The sequence below is a fragment of the Carettochelys insculpta genome, chromosome 2 (genome assembly GCF_033958435.1).
Source record: "Carettochelys insculpta isolate YL-2023 chromosome 2, ASM3395843v1, whole genome shotgun sequence".
Taxonomy (NCBI): Eukaryota; Metazoa; Chordata; order Testudines; family Carettochelyidae; genus Carettochelys; species Carettochelys insculpta.
This window is the reverse complement of record NC_134138.1, coordinates 219344695-219369774: the sequence shown is the minus strand read 5'-3', so window position 1 is coordinate 219369774 and position 25080 is coordinate 219344695. Positions and strand designations below refer to the sequence as shown.

Sequence of the window (25080 nt, the reverse complement as noted above, 5' to 3'; positions counted from 1 at the left end):
AAAAAAATTCTGCTGGCATATTTATACTGTTAAACCCAGTAGCAACTGGTGCAGTGGTTCCGGGAGGAGTGCTGGTCACACGCCCCTGCCCACGCTCATACTCCACCCTCTCCCAGCCCACACCTTTCTATGCTCATACTCTACCCACTCCCGGCTCTGCCTGTATTCTCCCTCTCCCTTCCCCACAAGCATTTTCCTCCAGGAGCACTGCACCAGTTCTAATCAGTGCACGGCAGTCCTTCCTCCCTCCTCCAGAAAAGCATAGCCCAAGAGCAGCATGAGCTAAGACAGGGATCAGCAACCTTTCCAAGGCAGAGTGCCAAAATTTGACCTTTTGACATCTGTATATTTTCAAAGTGCAGGTGGTACTTTTTAAAGTCACCAAAGTCCTACTTCCAACAGCTTCACTGATAAATACAGATGCACAGCTTTACCGTTTAGGTGGCGGTAGGTAGCATTGGCTGATCTTTTGTTATTCCACAGGCCGCATGGCTTTGAGCAAGCTCCCAGCTGCATTTTGTACATGTAAAATGCCATGTAAATGCTAAGTATTTATTGTTTTTATTAGCAGCCAGATAATACTCAGCTGCTCCAAGGGTGAGTAATGGCAAAGCATGGGAGTGTGCAAGGCCCCTCCATGTCTAGTATTGGAGCTGTGTACGATACATTATTGAAAATGCTGCAGGGACTGCTCCTTTCATGTGCTCTGTGAAGTACAACTCTCACCACACAGAGTTTGTGTGATGGGAACACTTACCTCAGGTAAGCAGCTCATAGTGGGTGCACTTTTGCCTGCTTTCAACTTTTGCAGATGGAATTCAGTGACTCAGCCCTCTGGCTGAGTCACACACAAGCCACCTGTGAAACCCAGACCCCCTTCCAGGGTGCTTCATTCAACAAGGGCTTATTCAACAAGCCTGATCTTGGGAGCTGTCCCTGAACTAGGTCTGAAATGGAGCAGTGCCCAGGGCTTCCTTCCCTGGAGATTAATCAGTATAACAAGTCCTGTTCTAGTACCCTTTTTTGATGTCTTTCTCAGCAGCCCTGCACCTCAAGTCCCTATTCAGGTCCCTCAGCCATTTCACCCACATTCTGCACAGGTCCTAATGCAGGGGCCCCATAAGGAGCAATGATCTGCTGCTGCTTCACTTCACCAAAGTCGTTCCTGCTGCTGCTCCCTGGGCAACTTCCCTGCAGCCCCAGCACATTCAGCTGTACCTTTACCTTGGACTGAAGTCTTGCCTGAGTCTTTGCACCTAGCTGGGGGGCGCCACCTTGTTCCCCCACTCCTGGATGGCAAACGCTCTGACCAGTCCAGTAGCCAGCCAGAAATACCTCCATATGCCTCGAGCTCTAGTCAGCAAGGAACTGAATCAACAGCGATGGCAGCAGACATCTTACTTAATAGACACTTGCAGAGCTTTTTTTTCCTCCTCCCCTCCACTTCTTTCCTGCCTATGTAGCTGATTCATTAAGTCTTTTTCTTTCATTGTTTCCTGTTCTTTTTAAAAAAATTCTTTTTCTCTCCATTATCTGTTATTCTCCAAATCTTAAGAAATGGGCCTGTCCCATGAAAGCTCATTACCTAATAAATAATATTTTTAGTCTTTAAGGTGCTGCTTTTTTTGTTTTGTGAATCAACTCTGTGCAGCATCAAGTTCTATATAGAAGCCTTCTGGGCTTTTATTGCCCGCTCCTTGCAACCCCCTCTAACTGGCTGCTTCTCATGCAGAAGCCTGGAGGACTCATTTCTGCTTTTTTCTTGGGGCAGGATGGGGTCGGATGGCCAGGTCTCCACTGGGGGCCCTTCAGGCCCAATACACCCAGTCATAGTTTACTACACCCCATAAGGCAAAGCATCATAGCAGGCACGTTCTCCCTGCGCACCAGAAGTTCTGCTGAGGCACAGTTTCTCCAAGAACTGGCACTGTGAATCAAGGCTACTCCTGTAGCTGAGCTGCACTGACAAGGCGTGACCAAGGCCTATGTTATTATTTCTGCTTCAGAGGCTTTTTGGAATACACCTTGGTACCTTATGAACTAGGAAGTCTAGATGAGCAGACAAAAGCGAATGGATTTGAATGAAAGCAGATTTGACGTGCAAATCAGGCTCCCACTAGAATGCAATTCATCTCATAAATGCAGCATGTGTTCAGTGCAATTTAATGACCAGAAGTAAGAGCACAAAATATTCCATTTTGGAACAATAACCATGGAGAGAAGCATGGCTCACAGGAAGCATGGAGGCACAGAGGCCAGATTTCATTAATGTAGTTTTATATTTTGAAAACGATTAAAAAACACTTGAAAATGCAAGATAAATGCAACAGTTCTTTCTACAAGTTTTAGCCTTACATTGCCTGGCCATTTTGACATATAAATTATTGCTTACTAGCTCTTAAAAATACACACCACAATATGTACAAGCATGAAATAGGAAAAAGAAAACATTGGCAAACAGTGGCATTTTTGGTAAATCAGACTCTCTCATACATACCAGTTCTCATAATGGCAGATAACTGCTAGCGGAAGTCCCTGAGAAGATAGGTAAAGACCTTGATGTGGGGTTTTCTACTGTTTTTATTGTTAATGCAGTTTGAAAGTATTATGACACTCCAGTTGAACAGAATATAACATACAAGTGTTACTAGCTCACTTCACTGTCTTCATCCCAGTATTTCTTAATAGTGTAGTAAGAATACAATAAATAGACTATGCAAATAAATATTATTACCGTGCTAAAAAGTTTAATATTTACAGCGGGTTTTGCATTTTTCCCCAGCAGAGCTGTTTTAATCTGTTTTCGGCAACATGTAATCCTTTTTTTGCCCCTGCTGTCAAAGCACAACTACTTAACTATCTAGAATTGGGCTGAAATCCAAAGCACACATCACAGAAGTATCCAGATGTGCACTGCCAAAATCTGCTGTTCCCTGGTTTTGTTGAATACCTGCTCCGAGCTGCTAAAACACACGCACGCACACACACATACAGGCTGAGTCTACATTAGAGAATTCTCTTGAGTGAAGGAGCCTTCTGCTGACATAACTCAGGGGAGCATCTACACATGGAAAGCATTCTGTTGACAGATCCTCAACAGAACTCTGCATTTGCCATGACAGTATTATCCCTCAAAAATATGAGGCATAACAATCTGCTGACTGAGTACTGTCGATAGAAGTGCAGTGTAGACACTTCTGTCGACAGAGCAGCCCTCTTTGCAGAATTGCTATTCCGCTTTCTGGCACCAGAGGGCACCGTGTCTGGCAGTTCTCTGTCGACAGAGCAAGTTGTCAAAACAAAAAGCAGTCAAGCAGCACTTTATAGACTGGCAAAATGGTTTATTAGGTGAGCTTTCGTGGGACAGACCCACTTCTTCAGACCATAGCCAGACCAGAGTCTGTTGGGGTCTGGCTATGGTCTGAAGGAGTGGGTCTGTCCCACGAAAGCTCACCTAATAAACCATTTTGCTAGTCTTTAAAGTGCTACTTGACTGCTTTTTGTTTTGATAGTGTATAGACAAGCACGGCTTCCTCTTTGTTACTAGAGCAAGTTGTGTGTAGATGCAATCTGTTGACAGAGGTTCTGTCGAGATTTTCCTGTTTCTGTCAACAGATGCTTCTAGTGTAGACATAGCCAGAGAGTATAAGCTGGTGTGTGACAGTGATAGGCTGAGATTTCAGTTTTTCAGTAAGTATTCTGAGATAGTGCCATTATTTTGTATTTTGTGGGACAGTGATTAAAGACCAAAGTATTGCCAGAGCTAGAAAAAAATCTAGAAACTGGGGAGTGAATGCTCTCATACAAAATGGGAAATGACTACCTAGGAAGGACTACTGTAGAAAGGTACGTATGAGTCAATAGTGTAACACAGTTGCAAAAAACCCACCCCCAAAAACCTGACCATCATTCTGGGATATATAAGCAGAAATGTTATAAGCAGGACACAAAACATAATTGTTACACTCTACTCTGCACTGATTAGGCTTCAGCTGGAGTAATATGTCTAGGTCTGAGCACCACATTTTAGAAGAGAGATGGACAAAATGGAGAAAGTTAAGAAAAGAGCAACAAAGATGATTGAAGGTCTAGAAAACATGATCTGTGAAGGAAGATTGAAAAAAGCCTGGGGTTTGTTTAGTAACTGTTTTCAAGAACATATAAGGTTGTTAGAAGGAGGAACATTGTGTTTTCTTAAACTCCAATGATAGGACAAGATACTAATATATTTAAATTGCAGCAAGGGAGGTTTAGATTGGCCATTAGGAAAAACTTCCGGTAAGGGTGATTCACCACAGGAATAAATTGCCTAGAGAAGTTGTATAATCTCTGTAATTGGAGATTTTTAAGAGCAAGTTAAACAAACACCTCTCAAGAATGGTCTATGAAATACTTTGTCCAGCCACGGGTGCAGGGGACTGGACTAGATGCCCTCTTGAGGTCCCTTCCAGCCCTGTGATTCTATGCTACACCCAATCCTCTCCATTTCATAGTGTTCCTTTTTAGTCCTCCTCTCAGCTATCTTCCCCTCAGATGCTTGCCAGTCTCAAAGCAGGCTCACTTCAAAAATGAGGACCCTACCGGCCTTTATTTGCTAGAAACTTTTGCTTCAGGTTCAAGACTGTTGCCTTCCTCTATTAATAACTGTGGGTACAAGATGCCTATTCTCTGCACAAAGTGAATACACCAAACACACTTTGACTTTCACAGCTCAACATGTAACCAGATAATAAAGACCATCATGTAAACTGCTGCAGATTGTAGCACTTCACACAAATTACATAGTAAGACAGTGTTTGGAATTTGGCATTTAGGTGACAATTTTTAGTTTGACTTCAAACCTGAGTATAGAGAACAGGATCATTCCAGCCTTCATCCCCACATTACAGACCTGCCCCCCACACTATCACTACACCAGTAAAGAGGTATAAATTACTTTTAGTAAGGCTACTGTAAAAACCGAGAGGCAGTAGAATCTCCATCCCTAGAAGTTTTTAAATCCCAGCTTGACAAAGCACTGGCTGGGATGATTTAGTTGGGACTGGTCCTGCTTTAAGCAGAGGGTTGGACTTCTTCCAGCCCTAGGACTCTATGATTCTAAAATTTACAGAGAAGTGAGAGACACATGCATTTCTAACACCTTTACTCATAATACATAGCAGTACTTCACTATATACCTGTCCTGATGATTTCAACAGAATTACTCACAGGATACAGAACTACTCACTGTGAATTAGGACACCGAATCACATCTATAGGGAAGTATTACTGTTGTGCCACATTTATAAGATCTCAACAAGTGCAAGCTCAAAAATCAGTGAATATCTTAGTTAATGAACCTAGGAAGGGGATTCTGAAAATTTTAAAAATAGGAAGAATTGCAACAAAACAAAAAATATACATTACTTGAAATTTATGTTTTTCTACTGTAAAAATGAGTCCACTAAAGCTAGTGGACTGACTTGAACATTTTGGTCTGTTTGCACAAAAGAGTTATTTACAATATGTGCAAACGATCTACAGAAGAAGATAGGAAATTTTTACTCCATGGCCAGCAAGAGTTTATTTTCTTCTTTTTACTGGGTAAAAAGATTTCTTTTTAAAAAAGAAAAAAGTCATATTGCATTTAATTATACCAAAGTACAAGCAAATACATTTCTGAAATATCTGTTTCCTTTACATTACAACTTTACAATATTTCACAGATGGGGAAACCTGAATGCATCTGCCAGGATTCCCCCCCAAACTACTTGTTAAAAAGCTGGGTTTTTTTGGCTCTTTAAACCACGGATCACAATAAGATGAAGAACATGGTACTTTCACCATTTCAGTGGATCCAAATATCAACAAAGGAGCATTTTCTTAGAAATCTTTCTGGTGTGTTAATCACATAATATACGCAGACATACGGACATCTTCATGGCCATTGCAAAGAGCTTCTTCTATGAGGCCAGCTACAATAAATTTTATTTATTGTGAAGCACATTACATCATCTGTAGCATATACTAGATTACTTCAGGACCATTCCTTGGTCCTGAAAAACAACATGAAGATGAAGGAGTGCTATCGACATGAATACATTTTGAATGTGACTTAAGAAACATACTCAGTAATGCCAACAGTTATTACCTTGATTTGTCTAAATGAAAATTGGGGTGGGGGAAGAAAAATATTTGAAGGAAATAACATTCAAAGTCTATTCAGGTTTCATATGTGTGAAGAATGAGAACTTTTAACACATTAATTATGCTCATTTGTTTTTTCAATACTGAAAGCATATGCTCAGCAAGTTAGATTTTACTTTCTCTAACAGGATATTTTCTGTTGTTTTTTAAAGAAGTAGGATGGCCTTCCACTAGGTGTGGAGGAGACTCTAGCCCAAGGAGTAATGCACTGAGCTCCCTTTTTAATAACCAATAGCATATGAACTGCACAAGTTGACAAAGCTAAGATAACTGGAGGAGAAGCAAGTTATAGAGATTTTTTAAGCTGTACAATTTGGACAGAGAAAAACTACTCTAATTGACTTGAAGGCTGGTCTTTTTAGTCTTTCAAAAGGCAAAATGTTTGTGTGTTTCCATAAATTGTGTCAAGATTAGATTTATTTTTTAATGCCGTCTACGAAGCAAATTCTTAAGAGGAAGTAGAATGAGGAGTTATTTCAGGTATCAGAGACTATTGGCTTGACCAGCAATCAGAACACGACTGCATTAACATGCAACTCTGTCTTATGTATGTTATATTTTTATATTTCCAGTCTGAGTTGTTTGCTGTTCTCTCAAATAAGATACACCTGGAGTCAGGACAGCAATATGAATTGCCCAAGGTCTTTTTCCGTTTTTTTTTTTTTTTTTTTTGGCAACAATCAATACGTTGGCAGCCTGAGATAAGTAAGGTACATACTATATGCTGAATTGTGAACCCCCCATGTCACACAGCTTTGCTTGCTGGAGTGTTTTGTTATGGCTGACATGATGCTTCCGTTCCCTCTAATACTGGCAGAGTCTGTATTGAAAGTTATTGGACCACCAATATATTGACAGAAACCCAGCTTCGTAGCTTACAGAATGCTGCTCCTCTCCTTCCTTTTCTGATGATAAATGGTACTGGCGCTATACTGGAATGCTGTAAACAGCCGCTTTTCTTGCTTTGTTTCATTTCCTGTGTGTCACATGACTACTGATAAAACTCAGTAAACTGTTCTCATATAGGAAGCAACATGCTTGGCATAAACATTCACTTAATTAAAAGTGCAGCAGTTACAAGGTTACATGAAGTTGTGGGCACTCATGCTCTAGGCTCTATCCGGTGAGAGAGCTCAAACAGTGTTTGCTGGTTGTCAATGACGTGCAGGTGATAGACATGTGGCTTCAGCTCTTGATTCTCTTTTGGAAGAACTTCACTGCCTAAAGTTTGAGGAGAGAAAAGGAAATAATTCCGAGATCAGTTTTCTGACTGAGCCATACTTTTTCCAAATGTAAGCCAAACATGCCATTAAAAATGATGGGAGAATGATGGGTCCAAAGCTTCTGCAAAGGACCAAGCCATGGAGACACCATGCTCTGAAACTGTGGCTGGCTTTGCCCCCTTCTCTGCCTGCTTGCTTGGGTTGCTGCTGACACCAGAGGGGTGAGAACTGGGTGACACAGCTGGATTTCCTAAAGTCAGGCGTATGCTCAGCAATCTCTTTGAGACAGAATTCAGGGTACTGAGTGCCACCTTGCCAGCATGAACAAACCTTGAGCATGGGCTGAGGAACTAGCACAGAATGTTTAAACAGCTGTAGCACAAATGTACCATAGCAAGTGGCTCCCCGAACCATTTCCTTTATGTCAGATGAAATGTGACAATACAGAAGAGACAGGTGACAACACTTCAAATACTTTTGTTTGTCAGGCCTCCTGTCTTGATCAGCTATGCCTTTGATTTCAGCAAACGGGGTAGAAACCAGGAGCATATTATTTCACAGGAGTTCCCACAGCAGAGCGCATTTAACCAAGCATCAGATGAAAAATTAACACTGAAGAGGCAACTCAGATGTTATCTGCCAGAAACGCTGGTCAATATCCTTATGGTGATGTTAAACAAAATTGCCACTTTATTTAAAAAAAAAAATCAAACAAAAATCTGGAACCACCAAGCTTAGCATCGCTTCTCTCTCAGCTTCTTTTGTTTCATCCACCCCCGTGTATACTTTATCCATTTCAAATATAAATTATTTGGGGATACAAGTGTTGTCCTTATATTTGTCTGTGAAGTGACTAGCACAAACTTAGTACTGTGTAAACAGTAACACTACATTGAGAGTTCATCCAGTTCTGTATGCCAATATTACAGACATGACTGTGCAGCACCTGTGTACAAGTTATTCACAAGTACCTGAGTGATTTGTAAAAGACTGTGTCAAAAATGAATAGGAGATAAATTGATGTAGGATGTTACAGTGGGCCTTATCGTTCTCAGGAGAACAGCTTCCACATTTTCTGCAATTGTGTAAATGCACCAAAAATTATTCAGAATTCAGAGCCTCATTAGTACCTAAAATTACAAAGGGCTGAAATATCATATAAAAGCTAAAGCTGCTATGCCAGATATCCTAAGGACTGTTATTTATTTTTTGGATTCAATGTAGAAAAATATTATTTCCATTAGAATGGCATTTTAGTATTAACTTGGCTACACAATCATTTTGTAACCCATAACATTTTTGGTCTGCCTGCTTCCGTTTATAAGATATCACTATAAGCAACAATATTTTTTGCTTAGTTTTATTTGAATTCTGTTCTGTGGTACAATGCCTGCTACTTCAGTCCATTTCAGAGAGTGCTGCAGGAGGAAGATTCATATTCCTGAAAACTAAATAAGTCCACTGGAAAAGGAAGCAGTCCATAAAGTCTCAATAAATATTCAGTGAATTCATTTCATGCCCAAATGAATTTAACAAAAAGCAGTGCTTACAGGAATATCAGCATAAACTGCTTTTTCTTTTTAAATACCAGCTTCACAATAAGGCTAAGACACTGATAAAGTAAAACAACATTCAGATCAGCAGATTAAGGGATAACTCTTGGCCATTAAACTGCATTTACGTCAGGACACAAATATTTACAGAAAAGCAAAGATGGTTTTAAAAAATCTTTAATTTATTTTGCAAAATATCTGCTTGAAGACAAAAACAAATTAACTGTGCCGAATGAGAGTTACAGGAAAGTATTTGGTTTTAATAAATGCTTCCTTTAGCGTCTGGATTAAGAGTGTGAAAGCAAGAGATGTGCTTATCTGCATGCTTCCCTCCCCACCAGTGTATGTGGGAGTAGCTGGTTCACAATTAATAAGCAGGCTTTTTATCCTTAAGACTGTAACTACATTAGGCAACATTAAAGGCCAAATTTTCAGCAATACTCGCTAGCATTATATGCAGTCCTTGAGGATTTAGCTATATGTATGCCCTACATGGGTAACTATGGCTGCAATTACCCTTTTTGCATGCCCTCATGCAGGTTTTCATTTGGGAAAACTGTAAATCCTATAGACATGATTAGGAAGGACTGCAAATGCATGGTTGAAAAAAATTGAACATACATTCTTAAAACTAAAAAATATTAAGTTAAGGCTAAAGCACAGGTGTGAAGTTCCTTGAGTTAGAATGTTTTGGCCTTAATATGCCATTTATGTTAGTGTTTAATTAGAATCCTATCACTATGAACAATAGTGTGTTGCCTTTCCACTCTCTTGTATAATTGCAGCATGTCATGCAGAAAACAAGACAAAAGTTTACATTCTGAAAATCCACACTGATATTTGACCTTTAATCTAGTGAGATACCAATACGAGTTTGAACCAATTTCTGAAGGAGAGTTCATGTACGAAATTGGTAAGACTGCATTATATCTCCATTCTAAACACACCACTATTTATGAGAAACTAGGACACCTCACAAGCTCTCTAGGTAATCAGAAGTAATCACTCTTTTTTTTCCCCGCCTTTTCTTTCCTTCTGATGCAGGTCTATAAAACTCAGGTCTGGTGTAACATTATCAGTAGATGACTCTGTGTATCGGGGATTGGGAGAACACAGCATTTTGTACAAATCTTATTTTTTTTTCTGCAAACAGTCTGGAAAGTAGCTTTGACTGTGTTCTGCTTGCAGAGATGTCTTCCACAGCCCACTCTCCACTCTTCTAAGTTAAAAGAAATGGCAAGTATGTTTATGCTGAAAGTAAACCTGGGCCATAGAAGAGGAGGCAGAGAAACCTGGAAAGAGTTCTTTTGAACATTTTGTACGTATTTGAGACAGAGTAAACTGACTACTCACCACTTTGACTAGTCCTGCAATGTCTCAGTGATCGGACAGTATCAGCAATCATGTGCTGTGAAATAAAACAGAAAATATGAGTGCAGAAACCTAATGGGGCTCCATTGCTTGAAAATTCTTCCCTAGTCCCACATTTTGTAAGAGCAATTGTTAGCAATAACAGGAAAGGAAGGAAACAGGAGGGCTGGGTTTACACTATAGAGTTTTGTCAACAGAAGAGGCCTTCTGTTGATATAACTCAGGGAGCCTCTACACACTGAAAGTGTTCTGTTGACAAAGTCTCAACAGCACTCTGCATTTTCCTTGACAGTGTTATCCCTCAAAAATTTGAGGCAGAACAATCTCTGGACATAGTATTGTCAGCAAAAGTGCAGTGTAGACACTTCTGTTGACAGAGAGGACTTCCAGTTGCCCAGCAACCCTCTTTGCAGAGCTGCCATTCTGCTTTCTGGCACCAGAGGCCAGTGCAGCCTGGCAGCTCTCTGTTAACAGAGCAAGTCGTGCGTAGATGCAATCTGCTGACAGAGGTTCTGTCGAGATTACCCTGTCGAGAGTAATATCTGTCGACAGATGCTTCTAATGTAGACAAAGCCAAGATGTTTAGTTTAGAGGGTAAAAAGCTCTGGGGCTTTTTGGCTCAGTGTTAACATATTATGAAACAAGGTTAGTTAATATTAAATATTGAGTCTGTTCTGGTATGGCTATGGTCTGAAGAAGTGGGCCTGTCCCACAAAAGCTCACCTAATAAATTATTTTGTTAGTCTTTAAAGTGCTACTTGACTGCTTTTTGTTTTGATAGTATATAGATTAGCATGGCTCCCTCTCTGTTACTTTCACAGAATGATTTTATTGATACGACTTATAGGGCATGTCTACACTAGCCAAAAACTTCAAAATGGCCATGCAAATGGCCGTTTCAAAGTTTACTAATGAAGCGCTGAAATACATATTCAGCGCCTCATTAGCATGCGGGCGGCCACGGCACTTCGAAATTGACGCGGCTTGCCGCCACTCAGCTCATCCAGATGGGGCTCCTTTTCGAAAGGACCCTGCCTACTTTGAAGTCCCCTTATTCCCATCTGCTCATAGGAATAAGGGGACTTTGAAGTAGGCGGGGTCCTTTCGAAAAGGAGCCCCATCTGGACGAGCCACGCGGCAGCAAGCTGCGTAAATTTCGAAGTGCCTCGGCTGCCTGCATGCTAATGAGGCGCTGAATATGTATTTCAGCGCTTCATTAGTAAACTTTGAAACGGCCATTTGCATGGCCATTTCGAAGTTTTTGGCTAGTGTAGACACGGCCATAGAGGTAGCTTCATAGGAATACATGGAAATGGACAATGAAAATTGATTGTTTCTCTATTTTTCCTCAGTCTCAGTTTGCTCAGTTCTTTGTTTCTCTTCCAGTACATGGAGGAGTAAATGGCTCATAAGCATCCTTTGTATTATTATTATTAAAAGGCTAAAACTACATTATGGGCTAAGTTTTCAGCAAGCTTTTACCCCTCTTTCAGCTTCTAAATGTTATGAATGTCTATGGCATGATGACTATTTGATTAGTTGTTGCTTTTAAATTATTTTTATTGCACTGTTTTTTCCTTAGGAAAAACAGGCTGTAGACAATTGCTCAGATGAAACAGAGAAAAGCTTTAAAATTTTGTTTCACCTTTAATTTCAGATTCTTACTGTATATGAATTGAATTAGCTATAACTTAACAGAGGTTCATTGATTTTTTTGTGCTTTTTGGGCATGTTTTCTTTTGATTGAATTTACAATCCAAAATAAACAGCATATTGATTTGGGCTAGCAGCCCTTGACTGATTATGATGACTAATTTAAGCAACCCCTGTCTGCAACTAACAATACCAATATGGCTGTTTATGGAAACAATACAGGCTGTTTTTGCACCTCCCTCAAAACCCAGTCAGAAATAGAAAGGATTAGCTGCCACGAGCAGAGTATGTTTAACTTGGAAATGTGTAGTATAATTCACCCCTCCACTACCACAACATGAATTGTTTACAGTGTTCCCTCATGGAACAGCTTATCATGAGAACAGCTAAATATATGATTAATAAAGATTTTATGTTCTTTAATACTTCGGTGAAGCAAAATCTTTTTTTTTGTGTGTTCCATTTACCATGAAATCTTTCAGTGTCTTACTGTAACATTTCACTGCACAGATTAAAACAAAGTTCTGATGAGAGGTCGTAGGTTTGCAAAATCAATTTATTAAATCCCCCTAGAGATAGGACATACCCACGTTCTGCTGCTGCGTTAGAATTACAGAGATATACCTATCTCACAGACCTGGAAGAGATCTTCAGAAGTTATCAAGTCAAATCCCCTGCACTCACAGCAGGACCTATCCGCATCCCTGACAGATTTTTTTTTTTTCAATCTATTGACCCTGACCTCTAAATGGCCTCCTTAAGGATTGAGCTCACAATCCTAAATTTAGCAGGCCTGAGCTCAAACTACTGAGCTATTCTTACTGTTGCAGCTTTTAAATGACATCCTGTATTTTGAAATTGGCTTTCTGAAGTAAAGGAAATAGACAATGTAACTCACATTGTCGCACTGCTTTTTCTTCCCCTTATGTTACTCAGTATGGGCTTAATCCATCTGAAATTAGCTCCTGTGGCTGATGCCCCAGGGAAGCTCACTGGACTACTTTATGCTCCATTCTCACAGTGACTGATCACAATTCTTCCCTTTTTTATGGCTTCATTAGGCATTTTACACTGTCATCTGACTCTGCCTGGCCCAACTGTAACACAGAAAACTTTTTAATTCATGTGAAAAGGGGCTGCTATTTTCTGAATGTTTTAATAGTTGGCTGCATCCCAGAGTGTAGTGAATATGGAGAAATGCATACAATGACTGGTGCTATGTCTACATTACAAAATTAAGTTGACCTAACTTATGATGGCTTTCAGATGCTGCAGTAATTTCATTACTTGTGCGTGTTTATACTTTGCTCCTTGTGCATCCTGACACCTTGTATCATTTGCATTGTCAACATGGGGCATTGTGGGACTGATCTTGAAAGCTAGTAACAATTAACCTAAGCAGTGAAGTGTCTACTCTGACACTGTATTGACCTAATAATATTGATGTTGAATCTAGGCTGCTCATGGAGGCAGAGTTATTAAGTGTAACAGGACAGTTACATTAGTATGAGTGAAATTTAATATAAATTCGTCCATAGTTCAGTGGTCTGTAAACTGCCATGTGTCCACCTAAATCTGTACAGGTTGAACCTCTCTAGCATGGCACCCTTAGGACCTGACAAGTACCAAATAAGAGAATTTGCTGGATCATGGGAGGTCAGTGTTGTCTAGCAGCCTTACCAGCACTTCTACTGCTTACCGGGCTCTTGAAAGACATTTGGGGTAAATTACAGTTAAATAACAGCACAGAACACAAGAGAGCCAGGACTGGTGATTGTAAACAAACTTGCTTGAGTGAATTTATATGCATTTTGAACAAGCTTTTGATTAATTGTACTCATATCACATTGAATGCAGGAAAAATAATATTTGAAAATTCTGAATTTAATGGAGATATGAATTCCAAAGCAAGGATACTTCCCACACATAGGGAAATTCTCTACAACTGGGGTGGGAAGTGTAATGCTTCCCTACAGAAGTTTTTGACTGCAACAGTGAATTCAGTGCTTAGGCCTCCTTCTTTTCTCTCCCTCTCTCTCTCTCAACTTATCAAGAACAATTTCAAGAGCTAATGCCTATTAGCACAACTTTGAACTGAATTATTTGCAGGTGCAGTTTAGCAGCTTGACTCTGCACCAATTGACATGAATGAGATTATTATTATTATTAATTTTGCAGGAGTGCCCAAAATGTGCTAGGCACAATATAAAGGGAGGAAAACACCTTCTCCCTAATGACAAACTTGCAATCTACATGGGCAATCAGCAAGAAAATAGGGGAAAGAAATAAAACTATACAATTGGTCAGATGACTGACACACTTCTTAGATCCATACCAATAGATCAAATACTTGAACACCCAAATGAACTAGAGTAATACTTAGTCCACATTACATCTTTACCTTAAGAGTTCCCACCCTTGTTATCACTGGTGGGAGCATTCATGTGCACTGGGCTGCAGGCAGGCGGTTTAATAACCGTGTTGTGTGACCCTTCTCATAGCATATCGACATGACATGCTTGTTGAAATGCTGCAGCTAACAGCCTCTTCCCAGGAGCAAAATCCTGGCCTCACTGACTTCACGGGCACCAGGCTACTAAACTGGAACTTCTACTGGTGGAGCTGCCCTGGTGTAAGCAGTAGTAAGAAACTTTACAAAACAAGTGTAGTATAGACAAGGCTTACGTGTATGTACAAAAAATAAAGGCTGATTAAGAATGAGTTGAGAATAAGACCCTCTGTCTCCAGTCAATTAATGTATAGGCCTATAAGAGATGTTTACTAACAATCAGTATGTATCAAGGACTAGTTAAATTTACATGTTAATAAGATGTACTTATGAGAGTAGTTGAGTAAGAAAATACTAACAAGATTATATGGAAGACATCTAAAGACCAAGCAGTCCTGTGGCATCTTAGAGGCTAAAAAATTTATTAGGTCACGAACTTTCATGGGCAAAATCCACCTCATAAGATGAAGTGGGTTTTGCCTATGAAAGCTCATGACCTAACAAATCTGTTAGTGTCTAAGGTGCCACAGGACTGCTTGTTATCTATGAGCTATATACTAACACTACTACCCCTTTGATCCTAAAGGTCAAGTAGTTAAAAGATTCGGCATAACAAAATCTTTTTTTTTTTTTTAAGACAAATCAGTGTTCTTCTAAACACTGTAGCAAGAAAAGGTATAAGAATCTAATTAAACATACAGGCTATGTCTATACTTCCGCAACCTTTCGAAATAAGTCCTTCCAGAAGATCTCTTCCGAAAGAACTTATTTCAAAAGAGTGCATTCACACACAAAAAAGCTGATCTTAAGAGTGATCTGCTCTTCTGAAAGAGAGCATCCACACAGCCCCCACGCTTTCGAAAGAACAGGCCAAAGAGAGAAAACTCAGGTGCTATGAGGACTGCTCTTTTGGAAAAAAGAGCTTGCGGAGCATCTACACACTTTTTCTTTAGAAAGAAGATTTCGAAAGAAGGCGTTCTTCCTGAAACAGGAGCTGAAGAGCAATTTCTAAAGGAGCACCACATTCTTTTGATTTTATTTTGAAAGAATGAGCTTTGTGTACAGACACTCTGCTGAATATTTTAAAAGAGCACCTTCTTTCGAAAAATATTTTGAAAGAACTTGCTAGTGTAGATGTAGACACAAAGACAGAACCACCTATAAGTTATTTAAATCAGAGCTGGGATGAAAGAGAGAGAAATAAATTGTTTTACTATCTGTTTATTCAAACAATAGGCACTTAATGGAGTAAAATAGTCATTTCCACAACAAAGAAAGAAAAAGACTAAGCTCAGAAGCAGAGAGTTGTCTCAGCACCTTATGGCACATATGATATACTTACAATATGGACAAGCCCTGAGGATATTTTGCAGAAACATGACATTCTCATATATAGACTTTGTATCATGCTTAACCATACAAAAGTAACAAAGGCCTAATCTTTTCCAACTCTTCTGGCAAACCCTCCTAGAATTTACGGTGGCAAGAAAATGCTTTTGCTGGTATAATTTATACCAGTCCCTTAAAAAATGCACTAGCAAAAATACTTTTTCTTGACACTGTAAGGATTTTGATGCTATAGAGATGTTGTAAAGAATAAACACTTCCAACCAACATTATTATACCAGTAAAAGTCTCTAGCATGGATCTGGTCTAAGCTAAAAGTCTAATGAACTATCTGTAGATAGAGAATAGTTTACTTTTATTAATATTTGGCTTAAATTGTATGGTGTGTACTCTTCCTCTTAATCTCATATCCACCCACTGACCGGGGTGAGGAAGAGAGAGGGGGCAACTGCCTCTGGGTCTGGCCATTTAAAAGGGTCCAGGGTTCCTGGCCACCATGCTACTGCTATGATGGCAGTGGCCAGAGTCCAAACCATTTCAAACACCATCAGAGTGCTGCATCGTGTGCTCCAGACAGCTGAGAGGGCTAGATAGTGAGGGATGCAGGCCGGGGTGGTGGGTTGAGCACTGCAGACAGTGCTGAGGTCTGGCTGTCCCCATCCCTCCACATCTTGCCTAGGAGCCAGGCAAGTCTGTCGTCCTTCCCTGCCCAGTCATAAACTTACTTTGCTTAGTACATAGACCTAATGATGAATTGTAAATTGGGGTTACCTGCTGCTGGGTACCATGAATAAAAGGGCAATTAAACTCTGAGAAGAGGAATAACAATCTGAGAGCTATCAGAGAGGTAGCTGTGTTAGTCCGTAGCTTCGAGAATAACAAGAAGTCTTGCGGCACCTTATAGACTAACAGATATTTTGGAGCATAAGCTTTCGTGGGCAAAAACCCACTTCATCAGGTGCATGGTGGTTTCAGAGAGGTATTTAAACAGTGGGGTCCCAGTAAAAGGGAGGGTCAGAAATGACAAGGTCTATTCAGCAAGGTGGAAATGGCCCAGTATCAACAGTACTTATCAAAAGAGGAAAAAACAAGTCACATCAGACAGGGGGATCAGAGCCTTTGTCAGAGTGTAATGGGGAGATATTAACACCCAGGGCAGAGAAGCTGCCTTTGTAAGCTGCGAGCCACTCCCAATCTCTCTTTAATCCTTGGTTAATGGAGTTCAATTTGCAAATAAATTGCAGCTCAGAGATTTCTCTCTCCATTTGATATTTAAAATTTTTTTGTTTCAGGACTGTCACCCTTAAATCTCCCACTGAGTGTCCAGGGAGATTGAAGTGTTCTCCCATAGGCTTCTGTACATTACCGTTCCCACTTGTTAATGTGGTGGGGCAATGCACCCTACAAGGGTGTGATTTGTAAAGCACGCTAACGTGTTGTGCATTAATTGACCCATTTATACCCTATTGGTGTGTATTAAAGATTCTTTTGTGCACTTTATCCCACCATGTAGACAAACCCTCAGTCAAGAAGAAATACAAAACTGTGAGGAAACTGGTGGAGCTCATGGAGAGAGCTGAACAGGATGAGGGTTATCACAGCATGATAAATTTAACACAGGAGGTGGGAGAAAGGGACTAAGAAAGAGAGAGAAGCAGAGATTTCTAAAGAGAGGATTTTGAAAAGTACAAAATGTACATACCAGCTTTTCAAAATTAACAAGGTTGTCCAAAAAGGTTTTATTTCCTTCGTGGATGAATGTTACATCTACAAAATTTAAAAAGAGATATTATATTTTTAAATGTCATGGAATTTGTTCTGTTTGAGTTACAAAGAAACGGAACAGTGACAAAGAAGTGATAAAGCAAAGAACAAAACTATCTCATATGTACTGACACAATGTCATCCTTGTGTTATTTACAGGGCACAAACAATCACCATCAGATATTCAATTAAATACAGAAAAATTACACATCTTTGGCAATATTAAATGTGTAGACAATCGAGAAATGTCAAGCAGAGTACGTGAATTTGTTACTAACTAAACATAATCTAGGGATTGTTAAATAATGTTCTATTAAACAAGAGAGATGATACACTGTACTATCCAGAGTTCAGACCAACACACAGTGGACGATGGTGGGAAGGGGAGCAAAGTAATTGTCCATGCATGGTTTTCACCCTCCCTCCCTTTCTGCATACTGTAAATCTCTCAGCGGTGCTAGAGATTTTAGGATGGTTGAGGCAGGGCTGTGGTAGATCCACAAAAGCAGAATTCTGTTGATTAAACTATCTTCAGGAGGAGGAAGGGACAAATAAGTTGCAGAGACTACCCCTTACATAGCTCTGCAACACCCTCCATCCCCAGACAGCTGATTCCTACGAAAGTCTACTCTAGTGGTCAGGGGCACAAAAGCAGACAAACATTAAATACAATCCACTGAGCCAAAAATCACATTGCAGCAATATCAAGAACATATTTCTTGTTCCACAAAGCGGAACTGGGGAGAGTTTGTAATGATAAAAAAGAAGGCAGTGGAGGTAGAGACTATGCTTAGCATCAGTGAATACATAAAGAGGCACAATGACTGTTGTGAAGTTAAATTCATATTGACACCTTCATGGCAGAACATTTACTCTGCTTCTTTTAGTAAAAGGGGAGTCTACACAGCTTTTAAGACCCTATGACAGAACTGCTGCTTTGACCATGAGGAGTATCTACCTAAGAATCATACATGCTGGTGACTGGGGCGATAAAATGCTTTTGTGGCACAATTTCTTTAAGATTATAGGATGTCTCAAACACACTCCCAAGGTGAAGCCCCATTTCCAGTTGACAAATGGTCATCAGTAACTGGGCTGTATGTATCATTCCAGCAGTGTCGAAATCCCATTATTCCTATGTGATGACTTCAAAGTTGGTGGGGTCTTTTCAAAAAGGAGCCCCGTCTGGACAAGTGGCAAGCCACAGCAATTTCGAAGTGCTGCAGCTGCCGGCATTCTAATGAGGTGCTGAATATGTATTTCAGCGCATCATTAGTAAACTTCGAAAGGGCCATTTGCACGGCCATTTTGAAGTTTTGGGATAGTATAGATGTAGCCTCCATGGCATGCTGTGAAATCTCATGTAAAAGTGCAACAAATCAGTTTTTCTGCTATTATGTACTATAGTAACAGAGAGGTAGCCGTGTTAGTCTGTATTCTAACAAAACAAAATAGCAGTCATGTAGCAGTATAAAGACTAACAAAAGTTTATTAGCTGATGAGCTTTCGTGGGAGAGACCCACCTCTTCTTTATGTACCATGGCATTTATAATGTGCTCTCTATTGTGGCATCTGAAATGCCCATTACTATTCTGCCCCATTTGTCCCCTCCACCAGGTAGAAGGAAGAGAACCTTGGTCACAATGAAATTAGATTATAAGATTTCCAGTCTGTAGCTGAAACAATGAATGTCTTTTTTTTGAACTATCCCAGAACAGTCAAACAGATTTATCTTCTATTGTTTCAAAAATTCACTGTCAAGTACCAGCCTGAAAGGAATTTTGTAATTATTTATAATGGAAACACTTAACTGTTTTATATGCTGGTGAAAACTGAGTTAGAATTTATTCATCTCGGAGAGGTAGCCATGTTAGTTTGTAGTTTCACAAATAATAAGCAGCTCTGTAGCACGTTAGAAACTAACAAATTCATTAGGTCATGGGCTTTCATGGGTAAGATCCCCTACTCCAATCGTCTGGAGAAGTGGGACTCAACCAGGAAACCTCTTGGCCTAATGAATTTTTTAGTCTCTAAGATGCTACAGGACTGCACAGAGTTTATTAGGCAGAGCACTGTGTATTTGGAGTGATTGAGAGCTGTGATCTGGGCAGGGGGGGTACCAAAATTATTTCTGATTGAAGGGAAGCAGTACGCCTGCCTGAATTTCCTAGTAAATAGGACCAGAACACCTGCTACTGCATTCATTCGTGGCATGCTGGCCGCTCCCCTCTACCACCGAGAAGGTGGTGAGTAGGACATGGCCCTCACCAACTCCCTGTCTGTTCTGGGGCACTGTGCACTCCCAAGGCAGGGGAAGGGGAAGAGGGAGCCATTCCTGTGTGCATGACTGCAATTCTGACAGGCTCCCACATGCAGGAGAGAGAAAACTCTAAAGAGATACATTCCTCTCTCACCTCATACTTCCATGCGCAACTGCTTGAAGACCAAGCATGAGCTGTCTCAAAGTGGCTACATGTATTTATGGTCACAGAAAGAAAGGAAAAATACTTAAATAATGCTTCTGATAGTGCTAATGAAAAAGGCTTTGTACTGAAACCAGAAAAGCCAGGATAGTTCAATTCTGCATTTGTTCTGTGAAGACTACAAAGCTTGGCTGCCAACAGCTAAGAGCTTAGATAAATTCAGTGGAGCAGAAAATTGCATCCGAGTCATGTTGTAAGGCTGAAACACTGAATTTTATTAAATATATGAAAAATCAGCCTGATTTTCCAAAGCTGTGTCTGTGCAGCAACAAGCCTCGGTTTTTAAATTCAATTAACTTCAAGAGGACTCTGTCAAGGTATTTCTCATAATTAGAATGAGAAAAGATTTTTATTGCTTTTCTTACATCATCGGGCTTAAATCTGTTTCCTTACCATTTTGTTTTTATTTCTCTCTGAGGACATTACTTTGCTATACATAGAATCATGGAAATATAGTCCTAGAAGGTCTGAGGCAGGGACAAATACACCTAAACACAGACCATCCCTAGAGGGGTAGCTGTGTTAGTCTGTAGCTTCACAAAAAACAAGCATTTCTGTGGCACCTTAAGGACTAATGATTGTATATATTAAGTAATGAGCTTTCGTGAGTAAGACCCACCTAATAAATTATTTACCTAATAAATAATTTATTTGGTGGGCTTTACTCACGAAAGCTCATTACCTAATATATACAATTGCTAGTTTTTAAGGAGCTACAGGACTGCTTGTTTTTATAGACCGTCCCTGATAGGTGTTTGTCCAAAAAGCATTCTCTGACAGGGATTCCACAACCTCTCTGGAAAATCAATTCAAGTACTTAAGCATTATTAGAGTTAAAAAGTTTTTTCCTAATATCTGACCTAAATCTTCCTTGCCACAGCTTAAGCCCATTAATTCTTGTCCTGCCTGCAGTGAACACAGAGAAAAATTGATTCAAATCCTCTTTAAAGCTGCCCTTAACATATGTGAAGAATATTAGCAGCTCCCCTTCTGAGATGTCTTTTCTCAAAGCTAAATGTGCCCACTTTTGTTGTAACTTTTCCTCGTAAGTTAAGTATATTAAGCCTTTTATCATTTTTTACTGCTGTCTTCTGGGCTTTCTTCAAATTGTCCACATATTTCTAAAACTGGTACCAGAACTGGACACTATACTTCATCTGAGGCCTCACTAGTGCAGAGCAGAGTGTGAATTACCTCCCACATCTTATGCATGAACCTTCTTTTAATGTATCCCTTATTATATTAGCTTTTTGTTTTTTTCCAGCTACCTCACATTGTTGACTCATATGCAATCTGTGATCCATTAGATCATCCAGATCCTTTTCAGCAGTATTTCTGCCTAGGCAGAATTTCCCCAACTTCATTGCAAGTGTCAGGAGTGCGCAAAGTGGGGGATGGGCCCCTTGCGGGTGCGTGAAATTTCATAACAGGGCGCAGCATGATAGGCTGCTGGATCTCAGGCTCATCCATCGCACTAAAAATGTTGAAATATGTCACTGTTTTTATGTATGTGTATTCCCATGTATATACCAATTAATAAAGTTTTTACATTCTACATACTATTTTCTCACATACGCCGAATGGGATTTTTTTTTTCATATGAGCATAACCAAAATTTCTGTTGGTTTGGATTACATTAGACAGGTTGGAGAGCCCTGATTATTGCAGGGATGAAAAGAGAACACTTCTGCAATATAGGGACATCAAATGAATTTGTCATGATCAAAGATAAGATGATTAATAATAGAAGAATCCAAGATGATAGCACTCTTGAAGTACCCCCCACTTAAGTGGCTACTTAACTCAGTATGTTGACTAGGTTGCTCATTATCTTACTCAGAATTCACAGAGTACAGGGGGTTGACTCCAAAGCCCTCTCCAACCCTAAGCATCAAGTATGTTTGACAGATAAATGGGAGAGATTCTGACCTCAATTAAATCCACTCTAACGTTCATTAAATCAATGACAATCTCTCCTATGGCTAAATATGGTTCAACTTTTCTCCCTTTGGTTTCCATCAATGTTGTTTTCATGTAACATCCACACCCAGGTGATGCCACTCTAGAGACATGCAAGTTATCTCCCTCCGCCCCAAAATCTTACACTCACAGCTCAGGGGCAGCTGTAATATCAGTAGGTGACTGGGAAGTCTCTAAGTTTCAAAGCATTTGAAAAAATGTCACTCTTACCCATTTTTAAAAGGCAATGAGCTATTTATTAACCAAAACAAGTGCTACTGAAGTCTCATACATACTATATATATACACATACACTTAGGAAACAAACAAGGAAAAATTCCCTTACGCTTACTATAACTAACCATCACACATTTCTGTAGATGGAATTACATGACAAAGAAAGGGAGACAAGATTTAACATTACCTTTTAGAAGTAAGGGCATGAAAGGAATTTTTGGAGACTTCATTTTCTTGAATGCATCTCTGTAGGCTTTGTGATTCAGAGAAGGGTCCTGCAAAATCATTTTAGTAATAGAAGAGGAAATCAATAGACTATAAAAAGAGCAATTCTAAATCCATTACAGGCTTCTGAACTGAACGTGATTTAGATATAAAAGCGTCCTTGGGAAATGAGGTAGATAAAGGTTTCCTAGGAGAGGCAACTTACTACTGAACGTGAAATGTAAACAATGAAGGAAATAGAAATGATTATGTTCCTGTGCATGAAATGGTTCCCATATAGGGGACAGCAAATCACCTATTCAGCATTTGACTGTTCTGTAATTTCCCCACATAGTCACTGTTAGCACCCCTTCATCTTAATAGCTAACAGAGTCTGTCCAATGAAGTGCCATTGATGCACGTTTATTGGAAATTTAACTCATTAAACATTGCAGATGTCTCAAAGAAAAAAATAACGAAAGGTGGCTGAGTGGTTCCATGCAATGAAAACTATTAGAATTCTAAAACTCATCATTGTACATGCTATTAAATGTTTTTGAAAACATTTCTAACTTGAGAACATGTAATTATTGCATAAGCACTCCAATTGTCATGATTACTCAAAAATAAAACAATTAAAGAACAGATTTTGCCACCATTACTCACTTCAGTGGTAACCTTGCTAGTCCCATGGAAGCCAAAGGAAATACTCATGCCGGGTACTACCTCATAACCCAAATAAGGTGGCAAAGTCTGGCTCTAAACTTTTGATTTCCCCACTTCCCACTTTTTTATGATAATGACTTCTTTCTACAGGGTTTTACAAAAAAGATTCTTCGCACCTTTTGTTGGGTAGCAAAACACTGGTGATTAGCTACCACGACAATGGAATTACTTCTAGACTTACATGAGGAAAGCCAAGCACAGACTTTGGCTGTTTATTTTTCTCCTCTGTCAGTTCTAAGGAACATAGCCTGTATTTAGCCATTTCTGAGACCACAGCTGCACTACTGAGATATGCGCAATCTCATTGGAGAAAGGCATATCACAACGGTAGACTATAACAGTGAGGTAGGAAAAAAAGATGTTAGAAGGGTCACAACTAGGAAGCTAATCTCTTCTGGCACTCGTACTGTACTTACTGTCAAACTTTCAAGTTCAGTAAAGAGTTTCCTAAACTTCCCAGGGATTTTCTGTGGCGGGGAAAAAAAAGAATTGTCACTACAGAAATTAAATACGCAGAAAAACACAGTTTTTGTTTCTGTCATATGTAAAGCATCAAATATTGCCAAGCCATTTCCCTCATTCAATTATCATTCTGTTCTTAGAACTAAACTCTCCAGTTATGAAAAATGTTTAGAGCAATACCAGCCAATTAGATTTAGCAGTCTTGCCTTTTGAGAGCCCACACAGGCATGATTCTTTTATGAAAATTGCTTCCCAAAATCTGCTTTCATTTTACTTCCATGACGGAAACACCACCACAGGCTGACAACTTAGATATCAAATAATTCAGATACAACTGCCATATTCTCCTAACTCTTTTCCTAAAATGTGAGCTCAGGGTTCAATCCTACATGTCAATGGGCCAGACTCTTATCACACACTAGATTCAGTTACTCCTGCCACAGTTGTGTAACTGAGAAGAGAAAGAGGCCCACTGAGACAACTCACTTGCGTATAATCCTGCAAACTCTACTGAACATTTTAAAATGATGTTCCTGTGCTGTACAATTAAAACACTAGCAACTATACACCTAAAATAACTGCCTACAAAACTGCACTTGCACAGATTTTAACATCTTCAACCAGAGGAAGTTAGGTAATTATTTAAAATACTGTATTTTTGTATTCAATATAGCAGGTAGCCCTACTTGCCTATACTTAAAAATGCAGGTACATTCTGCATAGGTTGGTATATAACTGGCTGTGTGAACTTAAGTGATTTAATTTGAATGTACACGTAAATGTGATTAATTTATAAGCTTTCAGTGTTTGAAACTGTTCGGTAATAAAGTTTTGCAAATTTAAAGGATGCCATGCAAACAACTGTGGCTATGTACATTTCAAAAAGGAAAAACTGTGTGCACATTTTTCATAAAAGCAATGAGAAGTCCTGTGGCACCTTAGAGGAAAACAGATTTTTTGAGAATAAGCTTTCATGGGCAAAGATCCACTTCGTCAGATGCGTAATTTTTTTTTATATTTATTTTCATACACAAACACCCTGACTAGGTCTACAATAGAAGGTTTTGTCAACAAAACAGGTATTTTGTCAACAAAACCTGTGGAGCATCCAGACTAAAAATACGTTCTGTGGACATACTGTCAACAGAACTCTGTATCTTTGTCAACAGCTTTCTGCCTCTCCCTGATGTGGCAGAATGCCTTTCTTGACAGAATTTGAGACTATTTTCCCATATGCAATGATTCTGTTTTTTTAGAATCCTTTGCTTAAATTTAACTACTTTTCTCCACCACGTTTTGAAATATGGAAATACTACTGCTACTACCAATACTATTACTAATTTCTGGACTTTTATGGATAAACTCATCTGATTTTGTAGACCTTTCTTTGTTATGCCCTTATT

At 39.5% G+C, this 25080-nt stretch overlaps 1 protein-coding gene across 2 annotated transcripts in view; it reads right to left on the bottom strand.

Moving 5' to 3' along the window:
- Positions 1 to 6763: 6763 nt before the first annotated feature.
- The window catches only part of RAPGEF5 (Rap guanine nucleotide exchange factor 5), a 251304-nt gene continuing 232987 nt past the window's right edge, over positions 6764 to 25080 (bottom strand). For both annotated transcript variants that reach the window (XM_074986184.1, XM_074986185.1), the window contains exons 22-26: positions 23632 to 23682; positions 22473 to 22560; positions 17545 to 17609; positions 10316 to 10370; positions 6764 to 7407 (exon numbers count right to left, since the gene is read on the bottom strand). In XM_074986184.1, coding sequence (XP_074842285.1) covers positions 7289 to 7407; positions 10316 to 10370; positions 17545 to 17609; positions 22473 to 22560; positions 23632 to 23682 — 378 coding nt within the window. In that variant the 3' untranslated portion in view covers positions 6764 to 7288. The remainder of the gene's footprint in view (positions 7408 to 10315; positions 10371 to 17544; positions 17610 to 22472; positions 22561 to 23631; positions 23683 to 25080) is intronic.